General features: G+C 41.3%; 1 protein-coding gene across 1 annotated transcript in view; it reads left to right on the top strand.

Annotated features, from left to right (window-relative positions):
* Positions 1-1,219: 1,219 nt before the first annotated feature.
* The window catches only part of PCDHAC2 (protocadherin alpha subfamily C, 2), a 37,598-nt gene continuing 12,685 nt past the window's right edge, over positions 1,220-26,132 (top strand). The window contains exons 1-3 of the mRNA XM_063088239.1: positions 1,220-3,775; positions 12,194-12,252; positions 15,189-15,277. Of these exons, the coding sequence (XP_062944309.1) occupies positions 1,220-3,775; positions 12,194-12,252; positions 15,189-15,277 (2,704 nt within the window). The remainder of the gene's footprint in view (positions 3,776-12,193; positions 12,253-15,188; positions 15,278-26,132) is intronic.

Raw genomic sequence — 26,132 nt, forward strand, 5'->3', positions numbered from 1 at the left:
CAGCCTTGGGAGATCAAGGGTAACTCTCTTGATTTAATGGTTTTTCGGGCTCTTGAAGATATTGTCATTCATTTAAAAAACTTTAAAAAAAATCACTCTTGAAAGAAAATGTCATGGGTGATAAATGAAGAAAATTTGGAGTAAGATTAGGAAAAGCTTGAGGGAAGAATTTTTAAAAATTTTTACCAGATTTTCCCCACGAAGATTAAAACGGGTTAAATGAGAGGTTTGCCTGAAGCTTCACGGAGCAAATTTTTTAAAAGAGAGAATTTTAAATACTGAAATATTGGTTATTTGCCAAGGCACATACTGAACGTAAGGGCCACTTGGCTGGGAGCAGAATTGAGTGCGGGATCTCAGGATGCTAGTTTTAGGCTTGCTCCCTGAAAGGGGAGGCATTCTCCTCCCTCTGCCCTGGGAGTTGAATATTTTCTGCAGCACTTAAGAGTGTTCCAGAGAAGATGTGGGGGTCAGGTAAATAATCGGTCCTCGTCACCAGTAACCTCGTAGCGCCTCCCCTGCGTTTGTTTCCTTTGAATGTTAGAGCCGCCGCCCAGGTACCCATACTTAGCTAAGGCCCCTCAGTTTATTTTCCTGAATTGCGCTTGGAAATCTTTTCCTGGGGAGCTGATAGCCGGAGTTCTAGGGACTTACCTGCTTTTCTCAGACTAATCTGCTTACAAGACCCGTTAAGCTGGCTAAGGACTGTGGAGACTGAATGAACAGGACGGTGGGGGCAGGAGAGAAAGGGAGTGGCCGTGTTTCCGCGGTCTGCTGGGATCCGGCGAGTCCAGAGTAAAGGAGATGGGGCTGAAGCGGCTGGAGCTGCTGAGCAGTCTAGGGTCGCTGTCCGCCACTTCTGTGCGGAATCTGAGCCAGACTTGCTGAGCACTGCTCCCCCTCCCCTTCTGCTTCCTTTCCCTCCCCCTGGAGCAGCAGCGGGAGCAGCGAGAGCAGCAGCAGGAAGCTGAGCCAGGCTCAGCGACTCCGAGGCGAGCGGAGGAGCTGGGATATGGGGAGTCGGCGGGGGCGGCGGGGCCAGAAGCCCTTGGGAGGGCCTACGAGGGGAGCGGCCCCAGGCGTTTGCTAGCGCGTGAGCCGTGGGGGAGCGGGCGCCGGGCCGCACGAGCGGAGACGGAGGCGGGGCCCGGGCGTGGAGCACGGCTGGCGAAGCTGCTGCCTCGGCCCTGCCCGGCTGCCTCCGCCGCGGCCGGTGGCTATGGAGCAGGCGGGCAGCAGACCTGGGGCGACAGAGCATCCACGACTCCCGCAGTCCATGCCCTGGCTGCTGCCGCTGCCTCTCCTGCTGCTGCTACTGCCGGCCCCAACGGCCTCCCAGCTGCGATACTCGGTGCCGGAGGAGCAGGCACCCGGCGCGCTCGTGGGCAACGTGGCTAGCGCGCTGGGGCTCGAGCTGCGGCGCTTGGGGCCAGGCTGCCTGCGCATCAACCATCTGGGTGCGCCCAGCCCGCGTTACCTAGAGCTGGACCTCACAAGTGGAGCGCTCTTCGTCAACGAGCGCATTGATCGGGAGGCGCTGTGTGAGCAGCGGCCTCGCTGCTTGCTCAGCTTGGAAGTGCTGGCGCACAACCCCGTGGCGGTGAGCGCCGTTGAGGTGGAGGTACTGGACATCAACGACAACTCACCGCGCTTCCCGCGGCCCGACTACCAGCTTCAGGTAAGCGAGTCGGTGGCTCCTGGAGCGCGCTTTCACATAGAGAGCGCGCAGGACCCTGACGTGGGCGCCAACTCCGTGCAGACTTATGAACTCAGCCCGAGCGAGCACTTCGAGCTGGACCTTAAACCTCTGCAGGAGAACAGTAAGGTGCTGGAACTGGTGCTGCGTAAGGGTCTAGACCGCGAGCAGGCAGCCTTGCACCACCTGGTTCTCACAGCCGTGGACGGGGGCAACCCAGCCCGCTCGGGTACGGCACAGATCTCTGTGCATGTCCTGGACACTAACGACAACTCTCCCACCTTCGACCAGTCCGCTTATCGCGTCCAGTTGCGGGAGGACGCGCCCCCAGGCACTTTGGTGGTGAAGTTGAATGCCTCAGATCCAGATGAGGGTTCCAATGGTGAGCTCAGGTACTCCTTGAGCAGCTACACGTCGGACCGGGAGAGGCAGCTCTTCAGCATAGATGCCAATACAGGGGAAGTGCGAGTAAGTGGGGCTCTGGATTATGAGGAGGCCTCCTCCTACCAGATCTATGTGCAGGCGACTGACCAGGGTCCAGTACCCATGGCTGGTCACTGCAAGGTACTGGTGGACATTGTGGATGTGAATGACAATGCACCAGAAGTGGTGGTCACAGACCTGTATAGCCCAGTGGCCGAGGATGCTGCACCCAACACCGTTGTGGCCCTTCTCAGTGTCAATGACCAAGACTCAGGCCCCAACCGGAAAGTGAGCCTGGGCCTGGAGGCCACACTGCCTTTCCGACTGAATGGCTTTGGAAACTCCTATACACTGGTGGTGAGTGGCCCGCTGGACCGGGAGCGGGTAGCTGCCTACAACATCACAGTGACAGCAGCTGATGGCGGAATACCACAGCTCACATCCCAGAGGACGCTGCAGGTTGAGATCTCTGACATCAATGACAATCCACCAAGCTTCCTGAAGGACTCTTATTCCATCTACATCCAGGAGAACAATTTGCCAGGGGTGTTGCTCTGCACTGTGCAAGCCACAGACCCAGATGAAAAGGAGAATGCAGAGGTGACCTACTCCCTCCTGGAGAGGGAGATTCAAGGGCTGCCAGTCACCTCCTATGTCTCCATTAACAGTGCCAGTGGCAGCCTGTATGCTGTCAACTCCTTTGACTATGAGAAGTTTCGAGAGTTCTTTGTGACTGTGGAGGCCCAGGACAAGGGGAGCCCACCACTGAGCAGCACTGTGACCGTCAACGTGTATGTGGTGGACATGAATGACCATGCCCCTCACATTCTGTACCCTACCTCAACCAATTCATCAGCAGCCATTGAAATGGTGCCTCGAACTGCCCCTGCTGGCTACCTGGTCACCAAAGTCATAGCCATGGACTCAGACTCTGGGCAAAATGCTTGGCTCTTTTACCATCTAGCCCAGACTTCTGACCTGGACCTCTTTAAAGTAGAGCTGCATACAGGAGAAATTAGGACTACCAGGAAGATGGGAGATGACAGTGGTACCACTTTCAACCTGACGGTGGTGGTCCGAGACAATGGAGAACCATCACTATCAGCCTCTGTGGCCATTACAGTAGCTGTGGTGGATAGGGTTTCCAAAATCCTCCCCGACACTCAGAGACATGTTAAGAGTCCTCGGACATACTCTGAAATTACACTTTATCTAATAATAGCATTAAGCACAGTGTCTTTTATATTTCTTTTGACAATCATTGTTTTGAGCATCATCAAGTGCTACCGCTACACTGCATATGGCACCGCATGCTGTGGAGGCTTCTGTGGAGTAAGGGAGAGGTGCCCTGCAGAACTGTACAAACAGGCCAACAACAATATTGATGCCAGGATACCACATGGCCTCAAAGTGCAGCCTCACTTCATTGAAGTTCGAGGAAATGGCTCCCTTACCAAGACCTACTGCTACAAGGCCTGTTTGACAGCAGGCTCAGGGAGTGACACTTTCATGTTTTACAACACAGGGGCCCAGGCAGGACCAGGTCCTGGGGGAGCCCAAGCAGCAGTGACTGACAGCAGGCACCTCACAGGCCAAAGTGGGCAGAGTGCTGGAAACCTGATTATTCTAAAAAACCAGGCTGTTTCTCAAAATGAGGTGAGATAATGGTCAGGGAGTCTTCTACAAACTCATGCGTTTTTCACACACACACCAATATCATGTGGTTGGATTTTTTGAATTATTAATAGTGATGGGGTTATTTGGTAAACTGAGTGTCTGCAATATGAGTATAATCTGCCATGTTTCCTCTCTAGAAAAGAAGCACTAGAGATTTGTTTTACTTTCCATTCTCTTTTTGGATACATGAGGACTTGTCTATAAAATTGTTTGAGAAGTGAGAATTAGTCTTAAAATTTTGCTGTTAAAGCAGAGCTCTGTAGAGAAATAGAACAGGCCTGGGAATAAGAATTATGTTTTAGGGAGTAACATTATGAGAGTCAAGGAGAAATGGCCTCTGTTGTATCGTCTACAGGGAAAGTTTTCTTTTGAAATCCTATATGAGTGTTATTTTTAGAAAAGCTCTGAGACCTCTAGGGGCTATTGTGGACACCTCTATATGTTGTCCATGTTTATACTTTGGACTGTCTGTAGTGCAAATTATCCAGCTATTATTTCCAGTAATTGTGCTGAACTAATGTAATAGGATCCATGAAAATTCCTGTCAGTGGTGAAGCCATAGAATGTAGACCTCATCCTGAAGCCAAAGTTTGCTTTGTTTGTATGATGTGGTAACTCTTCTGTAGGGTCACTTTTGGAAAGTCAGAGGAAATGATTGATGGTAAGGCAGAGAGATTAAGAGCCAATTTGTGTGGTTGGGCCAGAGAGATATTAGAATGAATGTATTAGGGATATGAGGGAGTGAAGACTAGGACAAATTGGGATTAGGGAGGAGAGGAAGCAAAAAATAACTCTCCCTTTAGTATTCCACCTTTCTTGGCATACTCTGAATTCATCATAAGAGGATTTCCTTGCATTTACTCAAATGCAGTCTGTAATCTTATGATTTCCTGTTGACAGTTCCTATGGTTTTGATGAGATGCAAAGTAGCCTTTTCAAGTCCTTCATACCTTTTAGTTAAATGACAATACTTACAAAGCACACATGCATTTTCTGGATCTAAGATATGGTTTGCAATAGCTACAAAAGGCTTGGAAAGTGAATGGCTCACTGTACATGAAGACAGATGTTAGTATATGCACCAGTTTTAGTTTTAAGGAGGTATAAGGCCAGCTTGTTCATTATTATGAAGAATGTACGTAAATCATTGGAAAGTACCTGAGTGGGTGGGTGTGTTTGTGTAGTGTGTTTATCTCCATATGCATGCTTGAAATAATAGAGATCTGCTTTGCGGTACTTTAAACTTAGATTTCAAAAGCCAAAATTTTGGCCCATGCATAGTGATAAATTATCTTTCCAAACACCTACGTTATAGCTAGGACTTTTAGAGCTACTACAAAATGAATTAATAATATTTGTCTCTCCTATATTTTTGTGATGGATTTTCATTGACATATTGCTTTTTATTAATGTCGTTATTATCACATTCCATGTTCATGATAATCCTGAGGAAAGTAATATGTAAACATAGAATTTCCAATTCTTGATTGGGAGTAGATATTCCCATGGACATTGAAGATAGATTTATTCATTTATCAGAAGAGCCCAATGTTAACCAATGCTGAGAACCACAGGAAGCACATTGCAGATTAAGAAAAATGGGGGATGGGTGGGGGGGGAAGGAATCAGAGACTTTCCAGAATTCTTTAGATCATAGCTTTTGGAAACATATAAAAGGATTTAGTATTAAATAAGGATGCTTAACATTTGCCTACCAAATTCCTGTGAAGCCCTCTGGGATTGGGGTGGGCTGCAGGTGGTGACGAGGCAGGAAGAGCAAGCCAGGCAAGGCTCAGCTTTGCCACTAGCTATGAGCCGGAAGCTGAGAGGAATGGCAATCTTACCCTCCCTCTCTTGACTCAAAGCTTGAGCAATTTGATACATGAACTATTTCTGTCTTACACTGACCTGTGTGTTGATATGTACTTTGGTACACAAACCTTTAATCTAGGGAGAAAATTATATCAGATAGCACTTGCTCCTGTGGGATTTTGCCAGGAGAGTGCATGATTTTAATAAAGGTAGATTTCTGCCAGAAATTAGTGAAGAGCCGCAAGATCTACAGCTCCTGAAATTATTCAGTTATATAGAGAGGGTGAGTCACGTTGTAACATGGCAAAATGGGAACAAAAGTCACTCAGTTCTGAAATTCATCATTGCTAGATCAACCTGTTAAATTCCCATGTTGGGCTTTTTCTTTTCCCTGCCTAGTTATTGCAGACAGCAGGAGAATCCTGGGATGCAATTAATGCCATGTGTCTACATTAATATTAAATAGGGATTGGAAAGGAAGAGTAAGGAAATTTGTACTCACTGATCACCCTGGTATATAAAAGTGTTCTGCTTTGCAATATATATGTGTACATGTGTATATTTATATGCTTATATACACAAGTATGTATATATGTATATGATTTTACTACCTATAAGACATACATTAAACAAACATTTATTAACATCTAGAATATGAGGATACAAGCTCCGAGAAGTTAGGTAACATACACAGTCACACTGCTAGTCATCTTTTAAGTCATGTCTGTCTGACTCCAAAGACTGTGCTGTTTTCAATAGTATGTGTAGACAGAAATCCCAGTGTTTGTACTCCTTTGATATGGGATATTCAGGGATTTAGGTTACCACTAGTTTACCTAGTAATGTAAATTAACTGGTTTTGGGAAAAGAGTAATTCCTTGCATAGAAGCAGGTAACAAATGGTAGGATCAGTGAGTAAAAATATTACTACCAGGCTAATATATTTTTATTTGTTTATTTGCTTTACTATTGGTAAAGCCTATTAAGATCTTTCATCTCTATTCTTTCACTGATTTTTTTCTTTTTGCTTATTAAACATCAGCATTTAATATCAGATTCTAATCTCTTGGTGAATTTTACCCCCAGTGAGCTCATTTTATGAGTCGCTTGTACAGTGAGGTTTTTGAAGTAAATATTTGGCAATGGGGCAAAATTGCTCTGTGGAGATTTCTGAAAACATGGTATAGAATGTGGTTGTATCCTCTTCAGAGTCTTCAAAGAAACCAAATCTTAAGGAAGATTCTGTGCATTTGTGGTCCTGGTGCTGTAATGGCTAATGAGTCACTTTGGGTACTCTGGGCAGATTTATCTAACTGCTCCTCAGTGGGACCAGTTGGCACAACATGTGGAAGTTACAAGAGTAGCAGAGATGAATTAAGTTTGCATTTACTTTCACTTATTTTAAGGCAATTTGTAGCCACCAAATCTTCAGTTATTTCTGCCACTGTGTGTGCATATTCACCCTAATTCCAGACGTAGTGGCCTGAGAGGATTAACCCTTCTTTCAGTGCCACCTAATTAATTTCCCCTAGGACTGACTTTTCTATCTGGTGACTCTGTCATGGAACAGAGTTTACACTCATTGTAAGGTGACAAGGTGGTAAATTTATAAAAATTGCATAATGGTCAGAATAGACAAAGAAATTGTATCTATGAACTTTCATTCTGGTGTTTCATCCTCTGATGGTCACTATTTAGTGGATGGGGCTTCTTTGTTTTGCCATTTTCATATTGATTATAGGACTATTCTGAGAAAAAGTTTATTTTCTTTGGTCTGATAATATAATAATTTCTTCAAATTACCTCCTTCCTTGCTTTTTCTACAGACTGCTAGCCAAATAAAATTATGGCTGAGCTCTTCTCTGTCTCTTTATCTTGTACATATTCTGATTGATGAAGCAATCTATTTATTGTATCCTGAATGTCATTGGCCTACCTTTTCCTCTGACCCAGGAGTGAGCTGTCACATGGGCATCTGGTCTAACTCAGAGCACTCAGCAGGGACACAGCCTGGCATATCATACATTGTCTACTGGCATGCTGTCTGCTTGACAGAATATTAGAGTCAGTTCTGGATACTTGCCTTGGTTGGCTACCAAATTTTGCTCTCAATAAGAGGTCAGAATGATATCAGTTTGCAAATGTTTAAGGAAAAATTGCTGTCACCAAGCCCCGAGGTTTAGCTGAATTTGATGGAGTTTTACAGATGTCTTTGAATATGACTTTATTGGACTTCACGTGGCTCCATGTTCCCGTGCATATTATAACATGCATATAAACTTAGCTTATTCATATGATAATATTTTGAGCAGTATAATCTATCATTATGATTTCAAAAAGCAAAGGTCCAAAGGATTTCTTAGTAGTGTTTTAAATCTGCTAACCTAAAGATTATACAAGCTTTTTTCTTCGAAGAATTTGAATTTGAAAATGCTAAGAAATAGATCTGACATTGCAAAGGTGAAGAGAAATGCTGGTTCCTTGGCACATAAACACCATCACTTCCTTTCTGGACTTGCAGGGTCAGAACTCTGGGCTCCAGAGAGGTGCAACTGTGAGTGAGAGAGTAACTGCTGTGCTAGCAGGCTGTGCTTCTGGAATTAAGCAGACCTAGCACTTTCTGTTTTACTACATACAACTCATTATGTATGTTCTAATGTTATGTTTATTTTACTTTCCTGCTGTGTGGATTAAGGTTGTAAATGACTTTTCAGAGTTTCTTCTTTCTAATTCTACCCAGAATTCTCAAATTCATCATTTTTTTAAAATTTTGATTTACTAGAAAACCAATATGTAACATAATTATTTAAAATGTTATATTCATTTTTGTCTTAATGACCAACAATCTATGTATTCCTTTCCTATTGTTTTGTAACAAATTACTACGAATTAGTGGTTAAAAATACCACCCATTTATTATCTCACAGTCCTGCACCATGTGGCTGAGTTCTCTGCTCAGGTTTTCACAAGGCTGCAATGTACCCATTGGCTGTGCTGAGTTCTCTTTTGGAGGCTCTGGGGAAAAGTTCACTTTCAAGCTCATTCAGATTGTGGCAGAGTTCAGTTCCTTGGGGATTGTAGTTCCTGTTTTTGACTTACTGTTTGCTGGGGGTCACTATCAACTGCCAGAAGTTGCTCTCAGGTCCTGTCCCATGGCCCGCTCCATCTTCAGGGGTGGCAATGGAGAATCTTCTCTCACATGGAATCCCTCTTATGCTTCAAATCTCCAACTTCTGTCTCTGATTTCTAGTACCAGATTTAAAGGGCTTATGTGTTTAGGTCAGTTTCACCTGGATGATCTCCCTTTCTTAAAGCCAACTATGCCATATAACATAATGTAATCATGGGAATAAGGTCCACCACAGTCTTGGGAGTTATGTAGGGTGTGTACACCAGGGTATGGGAATCTTAGGACCATCTTAGAATTCTGCCTACCACTGTTTATATCAATAAGATATAAATTATAATATAATTATATTAAAATATATATAATTAAAATATAATTATATTTGTAAGATATCACTATGAAAAATCTGTCGTGGATACATCCTTAGTAGAGTCCTATTAGGAAGGAAAAGGAGATATTATGTGTAGCCTCATATCTCAGAGGGCAATTTATTGATGAATTCAACATGGATTTCCATGGTAAGAAGATAGCATATTATTTCACTGAGTAGTTGTGTGAGTTATGAACAGCATAGTGTATTTTTAAACCTATTTTACTTTAAATCTGTCATAGAAGAAATGATTTATCCTTCTCTAGCTCAAATATTCTAATACCATTACAGGATAAATTAAATCTTTGCTATAATTTTAATAGAAACTCAAGTAAGTTCTTCTTTAATAATACAACATCACCCATATGGACTACCTAATTGAGATTTTCCACATCTGGAGTTTTGTGACTAGTATTCTACGAAAAGATTAAACTTTGAAACAACAGGACATACTGGGTTTCTTCGCCAGTAGAAATTAAGCATAGCCATGGGATGTACCATCCAAATAATTGAGAAATAAACAATCACAGTTAGTCCAAGGCCTTAATTTATGTCTCATTGTGTCAGATATATCAGTAGTCAACTTTCAACTTGAATTTTAACAAGTTTAGTTAAGTTCTGAATGAAACTCATGTACATTTTGTTCCTTTTAATTTTGTATTGTTTTAAAATAAATCAAAATGTGGGAAACATAAGTGAAAAAGGGAAAAGTGTAATTTAATTTAAATTTATTTAAAACACAGACTTTCATGTTGGGGGGCCTAAACATGACTATCAGACAAACTTACCAATCGGGTAAGTAATTTAATCTTTCTAAAGCTTAGATTTCTCATTTTTTGTAATTTAAGTACAGTAACATTGACTTTGCATGATAGTTCATTTAATTAAAAACATTTTAAAAACCTACCAAATACCAGAACCTTGCTAGGCTCCGAGGATATAGCTATACATTTATGAACATCTGAGGATATTCATATGTCTTATGAACAAAATGGATACAATCCCTTTCATAGAGTTTATGCTGTGACAAAGAAAGTATCAGAATAAACGCAATAGTGCATATAAAGTGCTTAGCCCATTGTCTAGTGTTGTGCGGCAACTTAAAACATATTAGTTACTTTCTGCCTTTCCTTTTCCCTGCCTGATCTAACCACCATAAGAAATTTCATAACTATGACTCGGGCAAATGAATCTGAGAAACATGTTGTTGCTGATGGACTATTGTAGAAAATAGCAGCATGACAAATTAAATGTGTTATTGAGGAAGTGAGATTGTGTAATGAACTGAGTTTCCTGGTCAGTCCTGTTAGAATTGTGCCTTTCAGCAAAATGGGGTTGGTGATTTCATTCCAAGGACCAAGTTGCAAGAATTTTCATCATGAATGTTACCCAGTCATAGAAAAATTGGCAACATTTACTCAAAAGATGTTGAAGTCTTTCTTGAAGGAAGGTTCTCTCAGCTGATAAGCTAACACTAGTGCTGCTGATGGCAAGGGGAGAAATGGGGATGATGATTAATAAAATGTATTTTGGTCATATTTTCAAGTTTATAAAATCATTTGCAAGTATTTTCTCTTTTGTTTCCTCTAACACCACTAGTAGAAAATGGGAGCTTCTTTCATTTGGTCTGTAGATAGTTTTATGTTACTTTATATGGAACATCCATGGCATTTTGTGAAAACCAAAGATGAAGCAGATTGTATATTCACATCTTGCCAGTAGAGTGGAAGAAGACCAGAAAGGGCTATTAGTGTGTGGGAACCTTTGAGGTAAAGTATCCTGGAGTTGTAAGTTTTTCTGGGCCTTGGCTTTGTCTGAATCTCTGAATATCATCTAGCCCTCCCCAAATCTGTCTGAAAGTTGGGATGCTGATTACTTCTCCCCTGGGTGTTACAAAGAAGTGTGTTTATGAAATACTTTGCATCCCTTGAATGAATTATAAGAATGATAGGAACAAGCGTTATTGATACTTTGAAATAGTTTATTGGTATTACTGCGACTTTGTGTTTATCAGATATGATAAAATGCAAAATACAACCTCCATCCCGCATCTTTCCACTCAAGTAGACCTCAATATTCAGTGGCAGAACCACTTTAATTTGCACTCATGAAAACACATCTAGAGGAACATCTATCACAAGTTTTTCATAATAAAATTTTTGTTAATTGATACAAGATAATGATGGTGACTGATTTTCGTCCCCAGTGATTCCTGAGTAGTTTCTAACCAGCACATAATGCCCAAACAGTCTTTAGGTACCCATATTTTCCTTTTTGTTCCTTCTTCTTTGGACTGGCAGTTTGTAGACTGGGGGCAACAAAGATCTCTTCAATACACAGGTGATGCAGAATGAATCAGATTCTTCTTAGATTTTAGCTACTCCCCACTCAACATCAGAGTTTAATGAACAGTGATTGAGTGAGACAACAAAGTCCTCAGAGAAGAGCAGGAACAAGTACAAATTTAGGAAAAGGAATAGGTAGCAAAACAAGGTCAAGTCCTGCAGTGGTTTGTTTTCCTCTCCCTTGTATTCCTCTTCAATGAGTAGAAGAGGTTGTTAACAGTTGCTGGTATTATGAGTGGGCATATCCGCCCTGGGTCAAACATGCTGCAGTCTGCAAAGCCAGCAACAGATTGCAGTCTTCTGCAGTCCAACCAGGCCAGCAGAACTTCTGTAGTCATGTGCCCTTTTGTCGCTAGATTACTGAATTGCGGATGTTCCCGTAATGGAGCATTTGAGGGCAAAAGCAATAAAAGCTTTTCCTGTCAAAAAACAGACTGCCCTTCCCCTAGTGTTTTAGGAATGCAGACCTACCTGTATTGGCAAAGCCAAAGCTGGCCATTACAGCATCATTAAATATGGTTTTCCATGTTATTTAGTCTGTGTGAGGATCCTGAGGAGCTAATGTTCTACTAAAGTGCTATGTATGTGGATATCATCTTAGAGCTTTGGACGTGAAATGGCTCATTCAATACTTCTTTTTAGATACCTGGAAACATTTAAGGGAATAACTTACCAATTAACAGCATCCCTGGGAGAACATTATTTTGCCATTTTAACAGAAAACTCCCTTTGTGATTTTGCAGCCACGACAGCCCAACCCTGACTGGCGTTACTCTGCCTCCCTGAGAGCAGGCATGCACAGGTATGTGTTTCATTCCCTCCTTCACTCAGAAGTAACTTTAACTTGGTATGCTCAAATAAACTGTATCTCCCTAGGCCAGAAGCAGCTGTCAAAACTGAGGAGCTTTAGATACCTTGCCAGGAGAATGCAATTATTTTGTCTCCATGTCTATGCCTTGAAACATTGGAAGTGGTCAGTACTAAATGCTTACGAGTGCTGGCAAATAACAGTCCTAAGTAAAATCATGTGCTGGGTACTTTCTCTCATCAAAACTCCTTTATCCCTCTCTACTTATCCCTTCATCCCTCTCTACCTATACTTTCTGTCTCTCCCTTAAAAATTGTAGTTAATACTGACTTGTGTACATTGTACAATATATACGCACATGTTGTCTACCTTGTTTTTTTTTTCTCACATTGACTAGTACATTTTATTACCCACAATGTTTGATTGCTATTCTTGTTCATGTTCACCCCTATTAGTCTCCTTATCTTCTCCATCTCATTGCTGTCTTATTGTCATCAATGGCATGGGCTCTTTAGAAAATGAACCATGTGAAAGGCCTTTACTGAACATCTGGAGACCAACTCTAGCTTACTTTAAATCAGCCCAGAGTAATAGCATTACTGTAAGACTCAGATTAAATATAATTTTGCTTTCTCTACTTTGTCTCTTTGACAGTAATTGATTAACGACCATTATTCCCAGAGCTGATCTAGTATCCATGCCATGTGGCTAAATAAATGATTCATTATCTGTGAGTGTCTTTGAAAGACAAATGGGGAGGGCCAAGAAACTAATGATTACTACTAACAAAATAATTTTATTTAAAAGAAGAAATAAACTACAAATTTAAGCCCTTCAAAATACCTGGGCAACTGTTAAGTGAATCTTCACCAAACCTAGATCAGTTTCTAAAGAGAAAGCTTACAAAATACATGTAGAATTAATGAAAAATCAGCTTTAGTTCATTAAAAGTACATTAGCTTGAAATAAATTAATATATCTCAGGCATTACAAATGAGCAGAAATCATTATATTGGGTGATATCTGAACAAGAAGCAATCAATGAAGGGCTGAAGATCAGTAGTTGGCTTGGTGAGATGTCACATTGGAATTTGGGTCATTATTTTAGGCCAGAAATATTCATGAAGATGCCAGAATATCAGGTGTCAGGAGGAATTCTTTACATTTATTAGAGTCCAACTTATGCTTTTGCTTGTATCTGAGCTACTGGAGGAGGCTCTTTCTCTCCTATTAGTGAATTAGTGCTTTGCTTGAAAAGTAACAAATCTGTGAGATGTACCTTAAAAACTACATTTAAAATAAAATATTAAAATATATCATTTCCTTATCCCATTTTCAAATTTAAAAAAAAAAGAGAGGCATTGTGCTCCTATTCAGGTTTCAATTAAGATATTATGAGATTTAAATAGGACAAGGTAGGCCAGCCCCGTGGCTCACTCAGGAGAGTGCGGTGCTGGTAGCTCTGAGGCCCCGGGTTCGGATCCTGTATAGGGATGGCCGGTGCACTCACTGACTGAACGTGATGCAGACGACACTGTGCCAAGGGTCACGATCCCCTTACTGGTCAAAATATAAATAAATAAATAAATAAATAAATAAATAGGATAAGATATGAAATAAAAATTGAGACTAAAATGCTATTTCTTCTTTGCAATGTGATACATTGAACGTATGTTAGATGTGTGAACTTAAACAATGCTCATCTTTTTCAAACATGTGCTTGGCTTCTTGGCCTTTCCAGACACAGATATTGTATAACCGTTCTTTTGAAAATTCTGCTTTGAGCTGAGTTGGTTCTAGGATAGTCACATTGTCATAAATCTGATTTAACCCATATAGTTTGTTGGTAGGATCCAGGAACACCTAAAGAATACTAATATTTGGGGTGGGGGGGGAGATTGTAGGGTATAGATGAAGGGAAGAATAGCAATAGGTCAGAGCTTAATGAGTGAATTTCCACTAGATATGTTGTTTGAAGCTGAAGTAAGAAAATATTGAACTTATAGATTGCCTTCCCCCAAATAGTTCAAGTTTGCCTACTCTGTTGCCTCACATAATCCCTTCAGTTGGAAGTCTAAGTTTTATTTTAGTAATTTAATTTGCAAGATAAATTAATGTCTAGTTTAAAAGGGTTCTCTAATTTTGGTGAGGGTTTTCTTGGACATTTGCTTTTAGGCTCTCATTCACTGATTCATCTAACAAATATTTGAGGGTGTAATATATGTTAACATTAGACATGCATAAATGAATACAATGTTCTCTCTACTCTTAAGCAGTTTATGTTCTATCTTTGCTTTGCTTCTAAGGGTTTCCCAGTTCACGTCTCACTCCCTGCAGTGTTTTATACTGAATTAATCTCTTCTTAACTGGGATCTGTGAGTGGTGATGATCAGATTCCTTTTGTCCCAGGAAATGTAGGGTGGGTCATGTATGTGTAAAAGATACAGAAACAGTAAAACAGAAAATAAGATTAAAAACAAATTGGGTGGTCAAACTGGAACAATATTACAATTATCAGCAAATAATTTTAGTGTGTTTTCCTCTTTACTATAGAGAACCCAGAAACAAGAACCTGCAAGAGAGGATTTGGGCTTTTGAGAACAAGCTCTCTTCATCTGCTTCAGCATTAAGATGCTAAAATGGCATTAGCCCTCTGGTAGACTTCCCGTTAGATTTAGTGAGTGCCACATGGCATTAATGAAAACCAAAATTGCCATAAGGATAGAACATGTTTATTGCCGGAAAGGTACAGTAGGCAGTAAGTCAGCAATGCCTCTGCAGTTCATGCAAAGTGACTGCTCAGCAGTAATTGCTTCAGTTCAAGCCTGAGCAGAATGTGTTAGCTACAGCCCTGCCATCATAGGTGGTGGAAGGAGAGCTGAAAAGGCATTTATGGTCTAACTGTTATCTGGGTCTATATGTTTATTCAGCTCTGTGCATCTGGAGGAAGCTGGCATTCTACGCGCTGGTCCAGGAGGGCCTGATCAACAATGGCCAACAGTATCCAGTGCGACACCAGGTAAAGAACTGGGGTCTCTCTGTTCTTTCTTGGGTTCTGGGAAGAAATCAGATAACTTATTTTTTTAGAGCAGGAGTGTTGATAGCTGTCTTTTTATTCTTTTTTCCATGCATACATGATTTCCTTGTATATGTGATTATTTTGATTTTATACTTAGTGTTCTTCAAGAGTTGAAAACAGATAATGTAAGTATAAGAGCATGAGTGTATAAAGTTCTTTTAAAAAATAATCAGGTACCTTTCAAATGCTTAGGCCATCCAAGCCATACAGAGATCTGGGACCTCATGCATAGAGATGACACTGTTAATGAAGATCTTTTGTTTGAAGACAGTGGAAACCCACTCAAAATAGTAAGGAAAAGGGGTAGGTAGGTAGATATGTAGGTAAATAGGTAAATGGAATGGGGTTTCTCATGGAAGTAGAAAGTTATCAGAACCATGGCATTACTCTATCTGAGTTCAAGTCAAGGTCAGATCTGCTTCTCTCTGCACATCTATCTACATCATTATGCAGACTGGCCTTTACTGCCTTGGTATGCACATCGCCAAACATGATTGCCTCACAATTTCTTAGTTTATAGGACTAATGGGGATCAATTCCTAATCCACACTTTCAGGAAAGAGAATCTGTGAGGTTGGGTAAAAACCCCAGTGGCTGGGTAAGCATAGGAAAATTGCTTAAACTTACATTTCTTTAGTTTCCTTATTCTTGCCCTATTGCTAAAGCAGTGTCATATAATAAAAATATGGTTTTGGAGGCCCATTCCTGTGGTGGTTTTCAGAAAGGAAGGACTATGGGTTGGTAGAGACCACAAATGGTATCTATCATAACCCTCTATTAATAGAACATCATGATGATGATAGTAGTTACTAATTATCAAGCCATAACATGCCTAGACACTGTGCCAAGTACATTAGATGTAATATGGTCTCATCTATTTCTTATGACAATCTTGCAAGAGACTTATTATATCTGTTTTACATATGAGAAACTGAAAACAAAGAGAAGTTAAGAAACATACCCAAGTTCACATAGCTTGTAAGTGGCAGAGGTAGGATTCAAACCCAAGTGTGTCCAGTTCCACATCCAAATGTGTCTAGCACTTACATTCATAGCATGGCTGGCTTGCAAGAATCCATTCAAATTCAAATATATGCATACATACATACATAACAAATGACATAAAAACGTGTGTGTAAAAAGTTCTTTCCAAAAATAACCAGGTGCCTTTAAAATGATTAGGCTATTAAAGTACATGTGCAACTAAAGGTTCATTTTTGCTGGCAACCCTAGGAGCTTTCATTGATTCTAATCAGCCAGCATTTGCTATTTATGAATGTTGCACAATTCAACTAAAAGTCACATTGTTCAAAAAAAAAATACACAAGTTTGAACTAATTCATTAGAGAGCTAATATTGCCAGATGGCAAGGGGAAGAACATAAAATAGTTCATTGACAAATCTGCAAACACAGTGCCAATGATGGAATAAAGAAGTGATGGAGGAGAAAGTGATTTTAGACTGCCAAGTGCTACAGGATGAGGAGACATCTGAAAAGGTGAGAACTACTCAATCAAAGCAGCCACATGAAACCATGCCTTGGTATCCTGCCTTCAATTCCGGGTTTTTCTTGTTCTCATAGGGGTATGGAAGGTCAGTCTGGTGAGCCAAGAAAGAACTTTAAATAGATTTTCCCTCTCATTGATTGGTGCAACTGTAAAATAGGAACCATCTATTGATTATTTCATGCATCTGGCCCAGGTCTCTCCTTCAAAAGTATGTTATGAACCCATCTTTTTGACAGAAGATAGGGAAGGAGTCTCCATTGCTCCCCTTTCCTACTGTCCCAGCCCCTTTTGCATAATCCCTTCTGTCCAGATCTGTGCCTGGCTGTTGATGCATGAGTCTCAGTCCCCATGACTGTGCTGGATAGAGCTTACATCTTTCAGGTACTCCATGGTGACCTAACCATACTTTTCGGCATACCTCTGCACCAACGATGTGAAGTTAAAGGCATTTTCCTTTGCCTTCTGTCCTGTCCTTTTGGTACTATCAGGTTTTAGGATTCAAAATTTGTTTTGGCTATTTGGAGGGAATATAGCATAAAGATTAAGATTATGATTTGGAGGAAGATCTGAGTTGAATTTCAATCTCAGACTTACTTGCTGGGTTGCTGGGTGGGCATAGATAATTTGCCTAAATTCATATTTTGTTAATTATCCCTTCTACAAATTGGGTGTATGGGAAAGTGGGAAAAACACAGACTGTGGTGTTTTTCCCTCTATGCTCTTACTCAACAACAAGCAACACATAATGTGTGGGGATTTCTGCCCCCTGGCAAGCAAGCCAGCAGTTCTTCAGTGGACACCAGCAGTGTCCTCCAATTCAATTTTGACACTGTCTACCTAGAGATAGCATCAGATTGCACAGGGTGAGGGCTCAGTCCCCAAGACTACCCCCCACTTTGGATGCCAGTCGCAAGTCCAGGCCTCTGGAACTTCTGACCAATCGGCTATAAATCAGGGTTCCCGTAATGCCTTCCTTGGGTTCAATTGGTTTGCCTGAGTGGCTCACAGAACTCGGGGAAACATGTACTTATATTTACCAATTTATTATAAAGGATTTTACAAAGGATACCGACAAAGAGATGCATAGGGCGAGGTATAGGGGAAGGGGCATGGAGCTTCCATACCCTCCCCAGTTGTGTCACCCTCCAGGAACCCCCATGTGTGCTGCTATACAGAAGGTCCCCAAACCCTGTGCTCTTGAGTTTTTATGGAAGCTTCATTACATAGGCATGATCGATTAAATCATTGGCCACAGGTGATTAACTTAATCTTCAGATTAAGATTGAGGTTGTGGGGTGAGACTGAAAGTCCCACCTTGGTCTTTCCTGTGACCATCTCCCAGCCCAAAGCTACCTAGGGGCCGGCAGCCAGCATTAGCATACGAAAAGACTCATCACTTTGGAGATTCTAAGGATTTAGGCATTGGTTGCCAGGAGATGGGGACTAAGACCCAATATATATTTTCACAATATCACAGCGTAGTAATAATAACAACACCTACTTTATTGAATTGCCATGAGAACTAAAGCAGAAAAAAAAAAAGAGCTGAACATAATGCTTGACATATAGTATTAATCAATGTCTAATCTTCTTATTCTTTTTTTCTGCGATACTTTTGTGCAATCTATAATATGGCCTTGGCTGATAACCTGGTGGCCAGAATTCAGTAGTTCTCATTTGCAGGCCCAGAAACAGACCCTCTGAGGTTGCCTGGATTATCCTAACATCTGTACTGTCCAGTAACCCCCAGCTGCCCTCCTGGAGACGGAGCGAGGAGGATTTATTAGTTTCTACCTGAAGAGAAGGAAAATGCTCCAAAAAACTGGGTTGTTTCTGGTTCCAAGTGGAGCTTGCCTTTCATTGATTCTGTTGTCCTTAGTGCTTCATGGTGAAGATTTAGTTGCTTCCAAAAGGCTTCTTTTTAGTGCCTGAGTTTCCTTACACTGGTGTCTGAGCCCTTCTCATGAACCAGCCATTTATTGCTCTTCTCATACAAGCACTTGCAACAGCTGCAGCCATGGGCATAAAGGGAGTGGGGCCTGCTCTGCGTTAGTCCTCCTTCATATGTTTTTCTTGAAGTTGTTTTTCCTCCATTGATGAATTCTTTTGCTTTCTAACTAAACTGTTCATTTATTTTCACAGTCTGCAAAAGCCTAGGATAAAGATGCCATGCTCTGAAGGGATCAATGCGGGCATCACCAGGTGATGTTTTCTGCAAAATAAACAAGTCAGACATTAAATTGATTAACCCTGGTTACTGGCCCCTTTCTCCAGCCTCGCCTCTGTGTGAGCAGACCTGGATCGTGGGCTTTCTTATTTCTTTTCAGCTTCCCATGAGACTGACCAGAGAGAAAAATTAGCTAAGTAGGGAATGCAGTTATAGCCTCTTCTTCAGATGGAGGAATGTGTTTTGAGCGGGGAGGGGCATTAAAGGGCCAGTCACTCATGTTACAACTCTTTTTAACTTTCTCAACATGAATGCCCTGAAGAACTTTTAATGCATGCCCTTTTTGGTTAGTTCCTAGAGGGAATCCCGAGAGGTTATAAAAAGACTGCTCTTGCCTGTGAGGGAAGTGACCTGGCATCAATGGTCCAGGCTACTTTGCTGTCTCCTACTGGTTCTTCCAGGCTCCTCTGTCTACATTTCATGGGATCTCAGGACTTACCTAAGGCAACAGTAAATTATCTTTACAATGTAAGATACTCCTTATTTTCAGAAGAGCTCAGGGAATTCCAAAACACACAGCACTGCCAAAGATAACATTATAGCTTGTCAAGCAAGACCTCAGGGGATCTGAGACTAAACAGTGAAAGATTAATTAGGTAGAGGAAGCCACTAAGACAATGAGGCTTATTAGAGAATCTTAGTTGAGAGTGACTAGACCATGGTTCTCAAAGCATAATTCCTGGAGCGGCAGCACCAACAATACCTGGGAACTTTCTGGAAATGCACATTCTCAGACCCTACCCTAGATTTACCAAATCAGAAATTCTCAGCGTGAGGCCCAGCAATTTGTATATAGCATGCTCTCTATGTGATCCTGATGTACCCTAAACTTTAAGAATTGGTCTAGAGTAAATATTCCTGAGTTTCTGTAATATCTTGGCAGGCTCAGAAACCATGCAAGGAAGTCATCTGTTTATACTTCTTGTGAGAATGGGGGGGCCTTTCCCATACCAGAGAGATAATCATTAAGGAGTCAGAGTGACCCTCCTTTGAATTCTAGATCTGCCACTCAGAGTTGCACATTCTTGGAATCATTACTTAACTTTTCTGATTCCCGGTTTCTTTTTCTGTCAAATGGAGATAATAGTGGAGTCTACTTTATAGGGTTGTTGCAAGAATTAAATGAGATAATACACACATATTACAGAGCCTGGAGAACAATGTGTTTAGTCAATGACAGCTATTGTTATGATTTTTTCAAGGTATGAGTCTATCCTTCAACTTAATTTAGACCCAAGTTGTTCTGAGTAGTCTCTGTGGGAAAGCTCTGTTTTAGAGAATTTTTTTTTAAGTGCCTGTCTCTGTTTCTTTAGGGGATTGCTCTTGCCCTGGTTTTCCACATCTCTTTACTCTGTGGAAAATGGACATAGTTTATGTGCCCCAGTTTTATAGGAGGATTCATGCTCTTGTTTGTCTCAGGGATTCCTTTCTCTGCGACAAAACCAATTCTACCACTGATTTTTTTCCGAAAAGAAACCATGATACTTAAGTTTTTTTGAATCCATTTAGGAGCACTGTCAACATGAATTTTTCCATTTCATGAGTGAGTGAAGCCTCAGGCCTTGTTGAGAATTTAGAAAGCATGCTGTTCCACTAACCTGCTCACCCTCAACTTCTACAGTTGTCATGGCAATGAAAGTCCTGGGAGGTGTGTGCATGTCCTTATTACGGAAAAAAATGAGATCAGGAATATATGTGAGTGGGGAAGCTCTCTCCTGCCAGTATCCTCCACTCTCACCTTCCATCTGACAGCCTGGGAGTGCCAGCTTGGCTTAGCAATCTCTACCTGAGGAAAGTAAGTTCTTGTAAGATGTACTTTCACTTTCTGGGGGAGTAGGGGTCATTATGTTTGTTGAAGTTCTCTATATAGCTTATGATGAACAAAGAATGTGTTTGTTCTGGACTTGCCTGGAGGGAGGTAACAAGATGGTATGGAAGGGAAATTAGCATCCTCTACCTAGGAGAAGCCATGAAGCTTAAGTCTTTGCTGGCCCCATCCATCCATAACTTTCTTCCTCTTCTTGGAGAAATACTCTGCACTTTCCATTTTTAATGGTCATGTACATAAAAGACTGGAATGGAGATTTCCTGTTATTTTTCTGAAACAAAATATTTCTGTTTAATAAATAGGCTCTGAGATAGTTCTTTCCCTATACACTCTGTGTTTCCTGCACCTCTCTCGTTTCCCTCATACTGGTTCCTCCAGGATTGGTAGTCCTGGGCAGAATACAGTCAATGTTGGAGCCATGATATATAATAAAAGAATTTCTTCCATGACAGTGGCCCAAAACAGAGATCATATGTCTTCTGACAGCCATCCAATCTCATGTGCACTGAGATGATGCTCCTGGACATACATTTTAGTAGGCATAGTGAGGAGAAAAGAGCAGCAAAAACTGTTCCCTTAGGCTGCAGATTCCTTCAACTCTCGCAGATTCAGAGAAGCTGGCTAATGTGGGTTCGAGAAGTAGAGACTCATTATAACTCCTTATCTTCCATCCCTTTAATGTGCCAACTACATTGGAGCAATACAGTCTGGCCCATGAAAACTTCATCATGAGAAATAACTTTTGAGTATGTCTTAGAAGAATAATACACTTTATCCTTCTCTTGTTTAAGAGTCTTGAATGGAACACGAGAGTTTCTGAATTACCTTCCCATCTAATTTTCTCTCTAATTTTCTCTACATCCTCTACATGTATTTTTAAGCCCTTTATCAAAAGGAAAATTTAAGTTTCTGCTAGGGAGATCTTAGTAGAGTTTCTGTACTTTATTCTGTGGGAAAGGTTGCTGGGAACTCTTCCCTGGGAGGTGCTTGAACAAGAAAGATCTGCTTATAACCAAGGTGAAGGGCAGAGGAATATTGACAGTTTGTAACTCCTTCAGTCTTTGCAGCTCCAGCAAACCTTGCTCTCAGCCTTACTGATAATAGCAAAGTGAAAATGAAAGCCTGTCCCAGTGACAGCAGGAGTCTTGCATGGCAAACATTTTCAGAGGAACGCAGCCCAGATTCTGAAGGAAGTTGAGAAATTCATCTTCACAGAGGCAGTCAGCTTTATAGTTGAGAAGGTCATTGCCTAATCTGGAGAAACATATTCAGGTCAGTCACTGGCGAGAGACTAGGGGCCTCTCTGGAAGGTTCATAAGATTGCTCATTGTTCATTACCAGGAAGCCTGGAAATGAGTGTGCAGATTAGAGAGGAGCCTTTCTCTGCCTCAGCACCTGGAGTCTCATTACCCACAATCAGAAAAAGCAGGAGGAGCAGAGATAGATGTTGTTCCACTCTTATCTCAGTGAGACCAAGAGCTTCCTCAGCAACAGACTTGCCTGGAATGGTCAAGTCTTCAAAAGAGTAGGCCAGGGGAATATTGGAGAAATCAATCCTGAAGATGGCAATACCGAAGGAAGTAACGGAGGAAAGGATATTTATTTGTTGGCTGGCCAGCTGGCTCAGTTGGTTAGAGCGTAGCCTTGTAACACCAAGATGAAGCGTACACCCTGTACTGGCCAGCCGCCAAGGGAAAAAAAAAAAAAAAAGGATGTTTGTGTCACTAGTAAAACAGGAAATTGAGAGCTCTGTAGAAGTCAGACTCAAAAGGCATAACTAAGGGTCTGGCCAGTTAGCTCACATGTTGTTGCTAACACCGAGGTCAAGGGTTTGGACCTCTGTACCAGCCAGCTGCCCTCCCCCTAAAAAAGGGGGTGACATAACTATACAAGGTTTGGGTATGAAAAGGTAACTTTTTTTTCTTTTATTTATTTTCTATTTTGAAAAGGTAACTTTTAGGAACCAAATTTGGATCCATAAGAGAACAGGAATAGTGAGAAGTTTATAATTACTAGAGTTGTGTCCCTTGTCTGCTGAATCCCAAACAGTGTACCCTGGGCCTCTAGATTATAGCTGCCGTTGCATGTAAAAAACAACGAAATAAACTTAAAAAAAATAAGTAAAGACTGCCCTGTACAGAAAGTCGAAACAAGTAAGTTTGTTGTTGATGGTCCAAGAAAGTCTACCGGTTTGGGCTTACTTCCAACATGAAACCAATCCTGTGTTCAGAGCTGTTGCTGTAGGTGGCATCATGGACCAAGCTGAGTAGAAAGGTGACATTCACCAAGTCTTCTCTCTTGTCTTTTTTGACTCTGCATCATAGATACTATCTTATCCAAGAACACACCTGTCGAATTTCTGTTCCTGTAACCACCTGGAATCAGATGAATACCCTAAAGGTCTGTGGTGAGGCCAGAAGCCTCAGCTAATCTGAGTGATTTAGATGAATGCCAAGCTGCATGTCAGGGAGTCCAGACTTGGGGGGACAAAAGTGTCACTAGGTGTGTAAACAGCTCTGAGGTGGACACCTTTGAGCCTGTGAGTTTGGCCATGGAATACAAAAGTTCCCCTCTCTCAGCTAAAGCCTACTAGCAAAAGAGCCCTGGGGAGATATTTGAAAAGTGTTATGTTCCAGTTGGAGGGTCTTTGTTGGTTAAGTTTTAAAGTGTTTATGTCCTGTACTGTTGCCTTCTGAGTTGCGGAAATAGTCTCTTAGAATAAGAGAAAGAAAGACTTAACAATAGCTGCTGTTTATTGAGAACTGTGATAAGCACTTTACGCACATTGCATACTTAACTTTAAGAGAGAAGTGGGGGGGCAGTAGAGAAGTGCATTAGTATTCCCATGTTTCAGATGAGGAAATTGAGGCTCATAGGAATTAGGTGGTTTCCCTACATTCACACAGCTAGTATATGTTTTTGGCTCACCATTATATTCCCAGAGTCAAACAAGATGTCTAGCACACATTTATTAATGATGCTTAATAGGTGTTTGTTGAATTCATTAATAAATACAACGGCAAAGGCAGTATTTGAACCCATGTCTGCCTGCTGCTGAACCTTATACACTTAACACATTGCTATTACTTTGTCTCACATGACAGGTAAAGGGAATAGCTTGGTAACTTGGAGAGGACTATTCACTGTCTGAATAATAGTCCTCTGGAGGACTATTAGGCCAACTGGAGGGGTCTATATTTATTTCCCATTGCTGCTGTAGCAAGTTACCACAAACTTTGTGGCTTAAAAAAACAAAAATTATTATCTTACAGTTCTAGAGATCAGAAGTCCAAAATGGGTTTTACGGGGCTGTTGGCCAGGGCCACATTTCTTCTGGAGGCTGTAGGGGAGAATCCATCTTCTTGCCTTTTCCTGCTTTAAAGACTGCCTGCATTTCTGGGCTTGTGGACCCTTCCTTCATGTCCAAAGCCAGCTGTGTAGCTTTTGCAAATCTCTCTCTGTCTCTGACTCTCTGGTCTCCCTCTTTCACTTTTAGGGACTCTTGTGATTACACTGGGCCCTCCTGGATAATCCAGGATCATCTCTTTATCACAAAATCCTTAATTTAATCACACGAGCAAAGTCCCTTTTGTTATATAACATAACATATTCACAAGTTCTGGAAATTAGGATGTGGACATCTTTGTTGGGGGATGGTGGAGCATTATTCCGCCAGCCACAGAGTCTTTCATGTTCACGAAGAGATGGCTTTGTGTGTGTGTGTGTGTGCATGTGTACGTAAATTTCAGTAGAGGTGAAGGCAAAATAAGGCACATATTAGGACCATTAAGAAGGTATAGTGAGTATGGACTAGATTTTAAACCCCTTTTAAAGGCTATTAATTTCCAGAAGTTTGGTGGAGACTAAACTTCCTACTTTCCTTCCAAATCTTAACTAATTAAGAACAAATGAAAGAAGCCAACTGAGGGATCAAAATTCAGCATCAGGTCTATTAACGATGAAGATGGTATGGAGAATATGACATGGCCTCCAACTTCCCAAATGCAAGAGAAGAAGATCTAGAATGGCAGAGATCTCCCTTGGTGAGGATGGAGAGCTGTCCTGGTTTGATTACCAAATAGAGGCTGATCTAGCACAGAGAAAGAGAAAGAGAATTAAGGCAAGATATGTCATGAAAGAACAGTGACTGTCAACACTAACTTTGCCTAATCCAATCAAGAAATCCATTTAAAGTCAGGCTTTCAGGAATCTCCCCAATCAGATAAACTACTCTTCCTTCCCAGGAAGAGTAAGTGAGGAAGTGGAGCTAAAGATGAAAGTTCTTTTCCTAGCACATCGCCTAATGGATGGAAGTATTGGTTTAGCAGGTGTTTCCTTTTCTATGGACAAAGGTGGAAATGTGGAGAGAGGAGAAAAATAGTTCCCACTACATTATTATGTTAAGGGTGAAGAAATATTGTTTTGCCCCAGGCTTAAGAGTGTTGTTTCAAGAGCTGGGGGGCAAGCAGGAGAGGACAATACTTTTTGGATCATCCACAGGCCAATATGGGAAGGAATCAATCACGGGGCATGGTAGGTGATGGAAAAGTCACTGTTCACAAGGTGATATCAGGAGGCAGGAAATGCAGATTGCCTGTTTGTATGCATCTAGCATCTGTATCTGGGTGAAAGCATATTAAATGTATATCTAGGACTTCCCTGGCGAAGAAAAGAAGAAAATTAAGAGCCTGGTTGGTGTGAATGTGTGTATTAGGGATTGGCGGGTGGAGGGGGCTTAGGCCAGTATTCCTAAATCCCACCTGCTTTTCCTCAATGATGCTTTCTGTGTTGCAGACAGGGGGCAGGGTGGCTTTGGACCAATTCTGTGGATCTATATGTACCTCAAGATTTGTTTGTTTTTTAGGAGTATTTTGCATAATGGTCTAGTCTCACACTAGCTCCCTCCTTGAGATCCTAACAAGTTAGGCACCTCCAAAGTTTAGAGCTTCTTCCTACTTTCAGCATTTCTGATTTAAGATTAAATCACCCTTACATGCGGACAGTGATTAGGCCAAGGGACACAAGAAAAAGTATATAGTCATCAAACAACCGCTTATTAAGCACTTACATCTGGCCAGGCTCTGTTCTAGGTGACGCAAATATAATATTAAATATAACACAGTCCTGTCCTCATAGTCTAGTGGGAAAGACAGAAATATAGAGAAATAAGATAGAAATACTAAAATGTCATGTGACTAATTTAAAAATGGGCAAAGGAATTAAATAGACATT

Source organism: Cynocephalus volans, chromosome 2, assembly GCF_027409185.1.
Source record: "Cynocephalus volans isolate mCynVol1 chromosome 2, mCynVol1.pri, whole genome shotgun sequence".
NCBI classification, from domain to species: domain Eukaryota; kingdom Metazoa; phylum Chordata; class Mammalia; order Dermoptera; family Cynocephalidae; genus Cynocephalus; species Cynocephalus volans.